This window comes from Callithrix jacchus, chromosome 22 (assembly GCF_049354715.1).
Source record: "Callithrix jacchus isolate 240 chromosome 22, calJac240_pri, whole genome shotgun sequence".
NCBI classification, from domain to species: Eukaryota; Metazoa; Chordata; class Mammalia; order Primates; family Cebidae; genus Callithrix; species Callithrix jacchus.
The window spans coordinates 31,889,556-31,901,983 of NC_133523.1; the positions used below are offsets into that span (position 1 = coordinate 31,889,556).

General features: G+C 54.3%; 1 protein-coding gene across 5 annotated transcripts; it reads left to right on the plus strand.

Moving 5' to 3' along the window:
• Nucleotides 1–2,036: 2,036 nt before the first annotated feature.
• ZBTB32 (zinc finger and BTB domain containing 32) lies at nt 2,037–11,527 on the plus strand. 5 transcript variants are annotated; one of them, XM_035286411.3, is made up of 6 exons: nt 2,037–2,080; nt 9,043–10,006; nt 10,253–10,326; nt 10,438–10,506; nt 10,631–10,795; nt 10,973–11,527. In XM_035286411.3, the coding sequence occupies exons 2-6, from the start codon at nt 9,141–9,143 to the stop codon at nt 11,245–11,247; spliced, it is 1,449 nt and encodes a 482-aa protein (XP_035142302.1). In that variant the 5' UTR covers nt 2,037–2,080; nt 9,043–9,140; the 3' UTR covers nt 11,248–11,527. The 5 variants fall into 5 exon arrangements, with proteins under 5 accessions (XP_035142302.1, XP_035142303.1, XP_054106283.1 ...); XM_035286412.3 differs by lacking the exon at nt 2,037–2,080 and adding an exon at nt 7,505–7,620; XM_054250308.2 differs by lacking the exon at nt 2,037–2,080 and adding an exon at nt 8,006–8,039.
• Nucleotides 11,528–12,428: the final 901 nt, after the last annotated feature.

Genomic DNA, 12,428 nt, shown 5'->3' on the forward strand with positions numbered 1-12,428 from the left:
ACGAGCTGTGCGGGCAATCGTGGTGGCGTAGGACAGAGAAGAGGCGAGAAAAGGGAGCTGTCCAAAGGCACCGAAGCCTGATTGGCTTTTTTTTTTTTTTTTTTTTTTAGACGGAGTCTAGCTCTGTCGCCCAGGCTGGAGTGCAGTGGTGAGATCTTGGCTCCCTCCCTGCAACCTCTGCCTGCCGGTTCAAGCGATTATCCTGCCTCAGTCTCCCGAGTAGCTGGGACTTCAGGCGCCCGCTACCACGCCTGGCTAATTTTTGTGTTTTTAGTAGAGACAGTGTTTCGCCATGTTGTCCAGGCTGGTCTCGAACTCCTGACCCCTCCCAAAGTGCTGGGATTACAGGCATGAGCCACCGCACCCAGACTGGCTGGCTATTTTATTTTATTATTTATTTTGAGACGGAGTCTCCCTTCGTCAGGGAGTGTAGCTCAAATGCTGGACTTTCCATACAGCAAGATTCAAGTCCCAGCAATGCCCGTACCCGCTGCGTGACCTGAGATAAACTTCACCTCTCTGGCCCTCAGAGGTTAACCTGGCATTGTAATCGCCTCCCTCACGGGATTATTTAGATTTCAACAAGTGATGAGTGTGATCTCGGCTCACTGCAACCTCCAACTCCCTGGTTCAAGTGATTCTCTTGCCTCAGCCTCTTGAGGAGCTGGGACTACAGGCACGCGCCACCACCCTCAGATAATTTTTGTATTTTTAGTAGAGAGAAAGTTTCACCATGTTGGCCAGGATGGTCTCGATCTTCTGACCTCGTGATCCGCCTGCCTTGGCCTCTCAAAATGTTGGGATTACAGGCATGAGCCACCGCGTTTGGCCTATTTTATTTTATTGATTTATTAAAGACAGGGTCTCACTGTGTCACCCAGGTGCCATGCAGTGGCATGATTATAGCTCATTTTAGCCTCAACCTCCTGGGCTCAAGCGATCCTATTACCACCTGGGCCTCCCAAAGCGCTGGGATTATGGGCATGAGCCACCGTGCCTGGATTTGGCTGGCTCTTAAAGGCCTCACAGCCAATCAGGTGTGGTGGCAGCCTACACATCCCCTACACACTTCACAGATTATAGAGGGTTGAGAGAAAGGTGAGAGTTTGCAAATGGGAGCTATTCAGGGTGGAAAATTAGAAGCAAGAAAGGCAGGTCAGGCATGGTGGCTCACGGTTGTAGTCCCAGAATTTTTGGAGGCCCAGGCAGGAGGATTGTTTGAGCCCAGGAGTTCAAGGCTGCAGTGAGCTATGATTGCTCCATTGCACTCCAGCACCAGCAACAGGAGACCCTGTTCGTAAAATAAAAATGAAAATTTTTTTACAAAAAGAAGACCGGGCGCGGTGACTCACGCCTGTAATCCCAGCACTTTGGGAGGCCGAGGAAGGCAGAACACGAGGTCAAGAGATCGAGACTATCCTGCTAACATGGTGAAACCCCATCTCTACTAAAAATACAAAAATTATCCCGGCGTGGTTGCAGGCGCCTGTAGTCCCAGCTACTTGGGAGCCTGAGGCAGGGGAATCGCTTGAACCCAGGAGGCGGAGGTTGCAGTGAGTCGAGACCACACAATGAGACTTCATCTCAAAAAAAAAAAAAAAAAAAAGACAGTGGTATTCCTGAGCACCCGCTGAGGGAGCCTCCAAAGCTGTTCAGGTGAAGGAGGATCAGCGTCCAGTGTTTTCCTGGAGAGAGTGAGGAAGGACAGACTCCGCTGCCGATCAACTCTGGGGCCGGGCTGGCGATCAATGAAATCTCAGCCTAAGAAGCCTGAAGCCTAAGTCCATGGACCAATAAGACTCAAGGCCCTGCCCCATCACAGCCAATCAGCTGCGGGTCCGCGCGGGAGTGGTGCTGTCCTAGGTGCCTCCCAGGCTGCCCCGCGCTCGCAGCGGGCCTGAGCTGCAGAGTGCGGCCCGAGCGGGAGCCAATCAGCGTCTGCCTCAGGATCCAGGAGTGATCACATGCTGGGGCCTCGCGCCCCTGGCCTCGCTGCACTCCACACTTTTAACGGCCATTCGGGCTTGAGCCGTCCTGAGTGTGCGTGAGGCTGAAAGAGAAGAAGGAACGGGCTGGGCGGGTGAGTGCCATGGTTTTTCTTACTTTACTCCTTTGGGCTTGGGCCGGGCCCAGGGAAAGCTGGGGCATGGGGGCTTGAGTGGCCGCGGTGAGGACTGGGAAGTGCAGGTTAAGGGCTTTAGCCCTTGGGGCTTTCCTCTGCCTTCCAGAGGCTGGAAATGCGGCCTCCTGGCCACCTTTAGGCCTAGGATTGGCAGAGGCCAAGCCAGCTTGCCCTCCGAGTTGGTCCATGGCCCCCGAGGCCAGCCTGAGTTGGAAGGGTGTTGTGGGGAAGTTGGAGGCCCTTAGCTCTGCATGGGGTCATGGGCCCTGAGGTATGGCCTCTGGACAATGAGAGGTTATCAGGGGTCTCTGGACTGAGCCTCAATCTAGTGATTGAAAGAAGAGGACTGTGGCTCTCCAAAGGTTATGTAGGGGCTGGGTACGGTGGCTTATGCCTGTAATCCCAGCACTTTGGGAGGCTGAGGCAGGCAGATCATTTGAGGTCAGGAGTTTGAGACCAGCCTGGCCAACATGGAGAAACCCAGTCTCTACTAAAAATACGAAATTAACCAGGCATAGTGGTGCATGCCTGAAATCCCAGCTACTCGGGAGGCTGAAGAGAATCGCTTGAACCCGGGAGACAGAGGTTGCAGTGACCCGAGATTGCACCATTGCACTCCAGCCTGGGCAACATGAGCAAAACTCCTCAAAAAAAAAAAGCATAAAAGGGCCATTCATTGTGAATGGATGCAGCTGAACCTGTTTTCTGACTTCTAGTCTAGTTTCTTTTCCAGTTAATCCTCAAAGGTGTGCGATGAGGGGGTCGCTATGATCTAGATTCAGCTCACCTGGGCATGATTATATCTGGTTCTTGGGTCATATAGAGGACAGATTTAAGGGAAAAAGGGAACTAATTCACTCCTCGTGGTGTCTCCTTTCTGGAAGTCTTGGATGTACTTAACTAGAAAGAGTGAACATCTTTAAAGTTTATGTAAGATTTGGATAATCACTCTTAATCTATATAAAATGCTGTGGGGAATTTAACCACCCTAAGTTGTGGAAAGAGATGGGTTCACGGGAAGAGTGGTGAGTTCACAGAACTTTTCTAAATTGAATCTTATTCAACTTGGCTTGCAAAGAGGACTTGATATTTAGAATAAGTGAAATGGAGGGAGAACTTTTTCACAAAACAAATGATCATCCCTCTCATTGGCCTATTCTAATGGTTTGATTTGAATTACAATATTTAAGGAGAATTGGTATTTGTGTTGCTGTGTTGGCATTCTTACATCAAGCTCAGTTGTGCCTGAAGAAACTCATGATACAAGGATTTCTGGGAAGCTCTGACTTTGCAGCCAGGCTGTGCCCCGAGCCCCTTGCACATTTACCCATCAGTGTCCCACTGGTCAAGCCCATCAGTAAGAATAAGAAATACCAGATTTCAGGCTGGGCACGGTGGCACATGCCTGTAATCCCAGCACTCTGGGAGGCCAAGGTGGGCAAATTACAAGGTCAGGAGTTCAAGACCAGCCTGGCCAGCATGGTGAACCCCTCCCCTTTTTTTTGAGACAGAGTCTCACTCTGTTACCCATGCTGGAGTGTAGTGGGACAGTCTTGGCTCATTGCAACCTCTGCCTCCTGGATCCAAGTGATTCTTTTGCCTCAGCCTCCCGAGTAGCTGGGACTATAGGCACCTGCCACCATGCCCAGCTAATTTTTGTATTTTTTTTCTTTTTTATTATTTTTTTAATAAAGATGGTGTTTCACCATGTTGGTCAGGCTGGTCTTGAACTCCCGACCTCAGGTGGTCCACCCGCCTTGGCCTCCAAAGTGCTTGGATTACAGGCGTGAGCCACCACGCCCGGCCAATTTTTGTATTTTTAGTAGAGATGGGGTTTCACCATATTGGCCAGGCTTGTCTCGAACTCCAGACCTTGCAATCTACCCCCCTTGGCCTCCCAAAGTGCTGGGATTACAGGCATGAGTCACCACACCCAACCAAAACCCCATCTCTTCTAAAAACACAAAAAATTAGCCAGGCGTGGTGGTGCAAACCTATAATCCCAGCTACTCAGGAGGCTGAGGCAGGAGAATCACTTGAACCCAGGAGGTGGAGGTTGCAGTGACCCGAGATTGTACAACTGCACTCCAGCCTGGGTGACAGAGAGAGACTCTGTCTCAAAAAAAAAAAAAAATCAGATTTCAAATTTTATTCAGTAATAGGAGTATTAGGCTGGGCACAGTGGCTCACGCCTGTAATCCCAGCACTTTGGGAGGCCCAGGTGGGTGGATCACCTGACATCAGGAGTTCAAGACCACTCTGGTCAACATGGTGAAAACCCACTTCTACTAAAAATACAAAAACTTAGCCAGGCATGGTGGCAGATGCCTGTAATCCCAGCTACTTGGGAGGCAGAGGCAGAAGAATCACTTGAACGTAAGAGGTGGAGGTTGCAGTGACCTGAGACGGCACCATTGCACTCCAGCCTGGGCAACAAGAGTGAAACTCTGTCTCAAAAAAAAAAAAGTAATGAATATTAAAAAGGGCTGAGAGGCAGATATCATATCTTCTTTTCTCACACACTGCCCTTCCAATCATGCCCTACCTAATCTCTTCCCACTCTACCGTCTGGTAGGACACAGACTTGTGTCCACATAACCCGTTGTTTCCTTGCTCTTCCCAGAGCGACAACTGCAGATGATTCCTACCAAGTTAGCCCAGAAAGAGGAAAGTGGGGAAGGCTTTCGAGTCTAGGGAGGGGGAACATTTTTAAGAACAGCATCAGGGCTGGGCACAGTGGCTCCCGGCTGTAATCCCAGCACTTTGGGAGGCTGAGGCAGGAGAATCACTTAAATCCAGGAGAGAGGCCGGGCGCGGTGGCTCACGCCTGTAATCCCAGCACTTTGGGAGGCTGACGTGGGTGGATCACGAGGTCAAGAGTTCATAGACCATCCTGGTCAACATGGTGAAACCCCGTCTCTACTAAAAATACAAAAAAATTAGCTGGGCACAGTGGCGCGTGCCTGTAATCCCAGCTACTCGGGAGGCTGAGGCAGGAGAATTGCCTGGACCCAGGAGGCTGAGGTTGCGGTGAGCCGAGATCAAGCCATTGCACTCCAGCCTGGGTAACAAGAGCGAAACTCCATCTCAAAAAAAAAAAAAAAAAAAATCCAGGAGACAGATTCAGTGAGCTGAGATCACACCACTGCATTCCAGCCTCTGTGACAGAGTGAGACTCCACCTCAAAAAAAATAAAAAATAAAGAACAGCAACAACAGGTCAGGAGACCTGCTGCTCATGCCAGCAGTGGATCATCTGAGGCTAGGAGTTCGAGACCAGCCTGGCCAACATGGTAAAACCCCATCTCTACTAAAAATACAATAATTAGCCAGGTGTGATGGTGTGTCACCCATAATGGTGTGTTGCCTATAATCCCAGCTACCTGGGAGGCTGCGACACAAGAATCACTTGAACCCAGAGGCAGAGGTTGCAGTGAGCTAAGATGGTAACACTGTACTCCAGCTTGGGTGACAGAACATGATTCTACTTCATAAAGCAAACAAAACAATGTCAACATCAGAACAGCACCAGCAGTGTCCCTACTCTTCCAAGTCAAAGTGCTGTCTGCTTCTGCTATCTGTGCGCAGTGTGCAGGATGGCCTGGGTTACACTGTCAAGAACGCAGGGAGAGGGTAGAGAAGGGCTGAGTGTCATCAGCATAGGGGCTGCAGTGCAGAGGGCCCTGGAGATAACTGAAAGGAGGCCGTCTCTAAGGGGATATCCTTAGGTGGGGTTCCCCATCATTGAGGGCTTTTGTTCACTGAAAGGGGAGTCCCCTTGCCCCTCCCCGCTTTTAGGTTCCCCGAAAGCCCACTGATGCTCCCTGGGTACTACATTTGGCTTACACAGGATACTGCCCTTTGAGCAATCTCCAACTCTCTCGAACAAAGAGCAAACCAGTGGGGGAGCTGAGTCACAGGCACATGACATGGGGCTGGGAAGCCAGGAGGCCAAACTCAGATGGGTGACGATGTAACTATCCAGACCCCTATATCCTTCCTCTATCCTGGGGGGCTGGTCCCTCAGGGCTTTCCACACTTCTTCCTTGTCTTGAGGGACTCTATTTCTGTGTTGGAGGAAGGGTGTTTCCCTCTGCGCCCCTACATATCAGAGGGATTGATGCTTTGTGTCTTTTATATGGGTGTCTAACAAGTCCCTGGGTGTGGTGGTGTGAGGAATTAGAAAGCTTAGAAATGGAAAATACTTAACTTTCAGAGTAGCAGATGAACACGGCTCTCACATTTGCATTTTCCCTTTCATTCTGACTCATCTTCTCCTCTCACCACCCCGTTGCCCCTCCGCCAGCCTCACCCATTGACACACCCTGTCTGATCTAGGAAGGGTTAACACCCGCCCACACCCATGCTAGAATAAGAGGGAAGGCGTGGTGGGCCTGGAGAGTGGGAGGTTGCTCTCAACATTTGGAGGTCCTGGAGTCAAAGGGAGAAATGGGAGTCAGAGACAATATTTGGGTCTAGGAGGGGACCAGGACTCTTAGATTCTCCTCCCTTAAGAGAAGCCTATGGGGAACCAGAGCAGCCTACCAGTGCCTGACTTGTTTATTTTCCATCATTTGCTGTGTATATGATATGCCAGGCACATATCATCAGTGCTTTATATGCTGGACACCGTGGCTCACGCCTGTAATCCCAGCACTTTGGGAGGCCAAGGCAGGAGGATCATTTGAGCCAAAGAGTTCAAGAGCAGCCTAGGTAACATAGTGAGACCCCTGCCTCTACCAAAAATTAAAAATTAGCTAGGCATGGTGGCTCAAAGCTGTAGTCCCAGCTACTCAGGAGGCGGAGGTGGGAGGATTATGTGAGCCCAGGAAGCCAAGGCTGCAGTGGGCTGTGATCCTACCACTGGGCAACTGAGGAAGACCCCGTCTCAAAATAAATGTGTCATCAACATTTGTTGGATAAATGAAAATTCTGCTATAGCATCAGGGATAACAGAATAATGACAAACAGAAAAAGAAACTTGAGCCTCTCAGACCTCATCCCTTCCCTAGATATTAAACAGTGCTCAAGTGTGAAGAGAGGGGAAACCTCCGGGGACCTTGACCCCTTGGGCAGGAAGTGAAAGAAACCCAAGTCCTGATTTCAGAGAAATGACATTTGTCATCCACCCAAGAAAAGGAGGTTTTCACTTCGAAGACCACCACAGGTCCTTCCTGGGGTTGCCCCTTTCAGAGCTTGATGGGAGGATCTGAGTCACTCACACACCCAGCCCCCCCAGGTGACAGGGGTCATTCCCAACCAGCAAGTGAGGCTTCCCCGTACCAGGTCAGGGAGAGGGAGGAGGCCAGCTTCTGGCTCCTCCACCCTATTCTTGGGATCCAAATGTTTCAGTCCTTTTTCCTTCTGGGGTAGCAGAAACAGCTGTGCGCTCTGCTGTCATCTCTAAGAAACCACCACACCACTAAATGTTACTGTGTACTTACAAACCACGCTCATATTCGTCATGTCACTTCATCTTCACCCCCACCTCCAAATGAGGTAAGCAGAGATTATCCCTAGTTCATGCATGACGTTACTGAGGCCCAAAGAAGTGACCTGCCCAATGTGACTCAACTAGTAAATGGCAGAGATTAAATTCAAAGGCAGGTCTGATGACTCCAAGGTCCTTGCTGCCACAGTTACACTTCTTTGACTCTAGGCGTTCACAGATGAAGTGAGGAGACAGGAGGCTAGGGGTAGAATGTGTGCGTTCTGGAAGCAGAGGGGGTGGTCTCTCCTGCAGGCAGAAGGCAGAGGCAGGGTTAGAAAACCCCACCCCTCGGGGGGATGTTGGCAGACTGATACTTGGGACATCCAATGGAGGCCTGTGAGGTCAGGGGCGGGGCTAGCTCCAGGGGGGCCCCAGGAGCCCCAACAGCAGTTCAGAGCATGCGGTGTCCTGGAGCAAGCTACAAGCGGTGAGTGAGGCTTTCTTCCCATCACAACTCTCTTTCTGTCCCCTCCCTGCCAACCTGGAGCCCTCCCTCCCACAAGGGCCCCTGCTCAGGGAGCCTGCCCCTAGGACTCTACCTGCTGGGTGCTAAGACATTTGGGTTCTGATTCTCTTGGTATCTGGGTTCCCAGCTCAATGCAGTGGTTTTGATGTGTGAGAAACTCCTGCCTTGTTGGGTGTGGTCTTCCTAGTCTTCACTTTGTGTCTAATGAAAAACAAATTAAACCATCTCCTTATCCGAATCTTGAGCAGAAACAGCCTCCCTATCTCCAGGTCCCATATCCCTTCCTCCCATTTCCTCAGGGGTTCATTCTCCAAAACCTCTCTCCATCATTGGAAGGTCCTCTCCTGCGGCTTCTGCACCTGTTTTCCTCATTCTCTGGATGGGAATGTCTGATTCCTTCCCTGAGGATGTGTTCTAGAACCTTCAGCTTCAGGATGATGATTGCCAGATGCCTTAGTGCCTTCGCTTCTGCAGCCAGGTTCCCTATCATGCTGCTCTCTCTGCCTTTCCGGTTCAATGGGCTTGTGGGGGAGGACCCACTAGCTCTCTAAGCTCTCCTGTGACAGTGTCATGCTCCATGCCTTAGTGCCAGGGTTGACTGGGTTTTGTGGTGATCCTCTTCTCTGGAATGAGGAAAGCCTGGCTTGCACAGAGGTGTTTCCCTGCGGAGGGAGTTGGAGAAGCAGAAGTGGCAGTATCTGCTATCTTTGACGTCACAGACTGCTAACTGGCAGATGGCCTGTATGCCTGTCTTAAACCCACTACTAGATATTTCTGTTAACTGCCTGACCCTTGCTCTGTAAGTCCTGAATTTGGTCTAATTTCCATTCTCTCGCCACCATGCCTACCCATTATGATTCTGGATAAGCTCCAATCCTCTCTTGGGTTACTCTATTTGCTTACTCAGGACAGAGGGCTCTGATCTAGGACCACCAACTCACACTCTCTCCCCTCACATCCACAGGCTTGAGATGAGATGTTCCTCCCTCCCCTTTCAACCATGGACCTCACACTGTGGCCTTTCTCTTAGAGCCTCTGAGACTGGTTCCCAAGCAAGGCACAATGTCCCTGCCCCCCATAAGACTGCCCAGCCCCTATGGCTCTGATCGGCTGGTACAGCTAGCAGCCAGGCTCCGGCCAGCACTATGTGATACCCTGATCACTGTAGGGAGCCAGGAGTTCCCCGCCCACAGTCTGGTGCTAGCAGGTGTCAGCCAGCAGCTGGGCCGCAGGGGCCAGTGGGCTCTGGGAGAAGGCATCGGCACTTCCACCTTTGCCCAGCTCCTGCACTTTGTGTATGGGGAGAGTGTAGAACTGCGGCCTGAGGAGCTAGGACCCCTTGAGGAGGCGGCCAGGGCCTTGGGGGTACAGTCCCTGGAAGAGGCATGCCAAAGGGCTCGAGGAGACAGGGCTAAAGAGCCAGATCCAGGCCTGAAGAAATACCAGGAGGAGCCAGAAAAACCCTCACGGAATCCTGAGAGAGAACTGGGGGACCCTAGAGAGAAGCAGAAACCAGAGCAGGCTTCTCGAACTGGTGGGAGAGAACAGGCATTGCACAAGCAGGCACCAGCAAGAGGCAGCTCCAAGAAGGCAGGAACAACGGAGGAGGCTCAGGCGGAGCAGAGGAGGTCAAAGGAGAACCGCCTCCAAGCCCCTGTTGGCCACAGAGGAGCAGATGGGAAGCAAGGAGTGCTCATGTGGGTGAGGGAGAATCCAGGGGGCTCCGAGGAAAGTCTATGGGAGCTCCCTGGCCCCTCTCCCTCAGCAGGCTTCCCCCAAACCAGCGTCACCCCCAATCCCTGGAGGGCTGAGGCCCCTTGGGTGGTGGGGGGCCAGCCTGCCCTGTGGAGCATCCTGCTGGTGCCGCCTAGATATGGCACTCCCTTCTCCCACAGTGCCCCCACCACTGGAGCCTGGCAGGACCACAGGTGAGTGGAGGGCCTAGTGCTCTCTCTCCAGGCTGGGAGGGCATGGCCCAGGAGGGGCAGCCCTGCTGGGTGGAAGGGCACCGGATCTCTACTGCACAGTTCCTGAGCTGGGGATGGGACAAGAAGCTGCTACCACAGGGCATGCCAAAGCCCAGCCCCTGGGAGGTCTTGGGTCACCCCCTCTTCAGCAAGGGGCCAGGCTCCCAGGTTTAGCCAAGGCTGTAACTCTTCCCCACCCCATCCCAGGATCCCACTGTCCCTAAATGCCCCCAAAGGGCTCTGGAGCCAGAACCAGTTGGCCTCCTCCAGCCCCACCCCAGGTAAGACCCGAGCTGTCCTGCATACACGTGCAACATGGTCTCTTCTCTGGGGTGGGGCCCAGGAGTCCAGCCTGAGCAGGGCCCCCACCTACCTCCCTCTGTTCCCTCTAGGTTCCCTCCCCCAGGGCCCCACACAGCTCAGCCCTGGGGAGGTGGAAGAGTCTGATCAGGAGCACACAGGTGAGTTGGGTAGAGGAACTCGCGCCTCAGCCCCACTGTAGCCCTTGATGTCTTGCCTGAATGGTACAGTGATTTGGCGCTGGGTCCCTGGCCCTGCCCTCCTTTGCCTTCTCTGTCCCCACAGGTGTGCTTGCAACCTGTGCAGGTGATGAGGGCAAGGCAGGCTACCCACCTCGCCCGCACCTTCCCCGGGCCCCTCCTGCTCGATCTCGGCCCTATGCGTGCTCTGTCTGTGGAAAGAGGTTTTCACTCAAGCATCAGATGGAGACGCACTACCGAGTCCACACAGGTATGGGGACCCTACCCTGTGTGAACTATCGGCTTTCTTTCCAACTCCGCTCCGGACTTCCCTCCTGCGTGCCCAGTTCCTGCGCAATCCCCTCTTCCCGTGGCCCGATGTACCCCCTAACTTGGCCAGCTTTTGTCCCCTTCTTCCTTCCTTGACCGGCTTCCCCTTCACCCCTAGGAGAGAAGCCCTTCTCCTGTAGCCTTTGTCCTCAGCGCTCCCGGGACTTCTCGGCCATGACCAAGCACCTGCGGACGCACGGGGCTGCTCCGTACCGCTGCCCCCTGTGCGGGGCCGGCTGTCCCAGCCTGGCCTCCATGCAAGCGCACATGCGCGGCCACTCGCCTAGCCAACTCCCGCCCGGATGGACCATCCGCTCCACCTTCCTCTACTCCTCCTCGAGACCGTCCCGGCCCTCGACCTCTCTCTGTTGTACCCCTTCCTCCACCACCTGACAGGGTATCTGTAGCGTCTTAGCCAAGAGTCCAATTAACGAAAAGCCGGCCGGCTCGGCTTCTGACCTGGCACCGCTGCTACAGCGGCCTAGCAAATTCCGCTCCAGAAAGGGCGCCGAGTGCCCTCTCCCGGACGATCGCGGGTCGCAGAAGCCCAGGCCAGCGAGCCCTACAGGGTGAGGGCACTGAAGTGTGCAGGAGCGAAGGTTAACAGTAGGAGGATTGCCGATCGCATCAGCATAATAAAGAGTTTCCTGTGTTCTCCCTTCAGGACTAGAAAGCCGAGTTTAGTCTGTGCACACCCCCGCCCACGCCCCCTTGTCCTGTAGCGGCCTCTGGTGGTCCAGCGGAGTAGACACTTCCTCCATCCCCAAGGCGCCCCGTCCTGCCCCGGAGGCAGCCGGCCGTGAGGGCTCGGTGTCCGGGTACCCACCTTGCGGCAGGTCCTGGGCTGGTGGGGGTTGTGCGACCGCAAGTCACTCGCCCTTTCCACTGCAATCCACGGCGTGAGGAGTCTGATCTGGGCGCACTCGGCCCAGGGTGGGAGAGGAACGCGTGCTCCGACCTTGCTCTCGGCCACCCGCTTACTCTCCTGGAGCACACTGACCCCGAGACCGCGGCCTCTCCGGCGTCTTCCGTCCACGCCGTGCCGAACCGTCGCCGGGTCGCTCCTGGAACCGAGACTGTGCTTTCCACCGCTCCTTCTCCAGCCCACGCCTCCAGCAGCCGCGAACTGCATTTCCCAGGGCCTCGGGATCTCGGGGCCCGAGACCGCGGCACCCTGGGAGTGGTAGTCCACGCGGGCCGCCAGCCTAGCCAAGAACAATGGGAGGAGCCTGGGGCGAGGACCACACCTCCCGGAGGCAAGCAACCCGCTTTCCGGGTCCTGGCTGGGAACCCCCGCAGTCCCTGCCCTCGCGCCCTGGCTGCTGGAGGAAGCAGCGAGGCGTCCGGACTACATTTCCCGGAGTCCCCTGCGGCTCGCCCCTCTGCGGCCGCGACGCGGGGTCTGTGCTCCCCAGGTGCGGTCCGAGGGCGCCGGCCGGCCGCGGACTCCCGCTCCCGTGGTGCCCCGCGCGTGGCCGTCCCGGCCTCCGGCCCCCGGCGGCCCAGCGGCGGCGCTGGTTGTTGTCGTGCGCCGCGGCCGCCCCGCCCCGCCCCCGCTCTCTCCCCTCCCCCCG

Coding starts and splice junctions, on each gene's coding strand:
- ZBTB32 (XM_035286411.3), top strand. CDS start 9,141: ATGTCCCTGCCCCCCATAAGACTGCCCAGCCCCTATGGCTCTGATCGG. Junction 10,327..10,437: donor CTCCTCCAGCCCCACCCCAG/GTAAGACCCGAG, acceptor TGTTCCCTCTAG/GTTCCCTCCCCCAGGGCCCC. Junction 10,507..10,630: donor GTCTGATCAGGAGCACACAG/GTGAGTTGGGTA, acceptor CTGTCCCCACAG/GTGTGCTTGCAACCTGTGCA.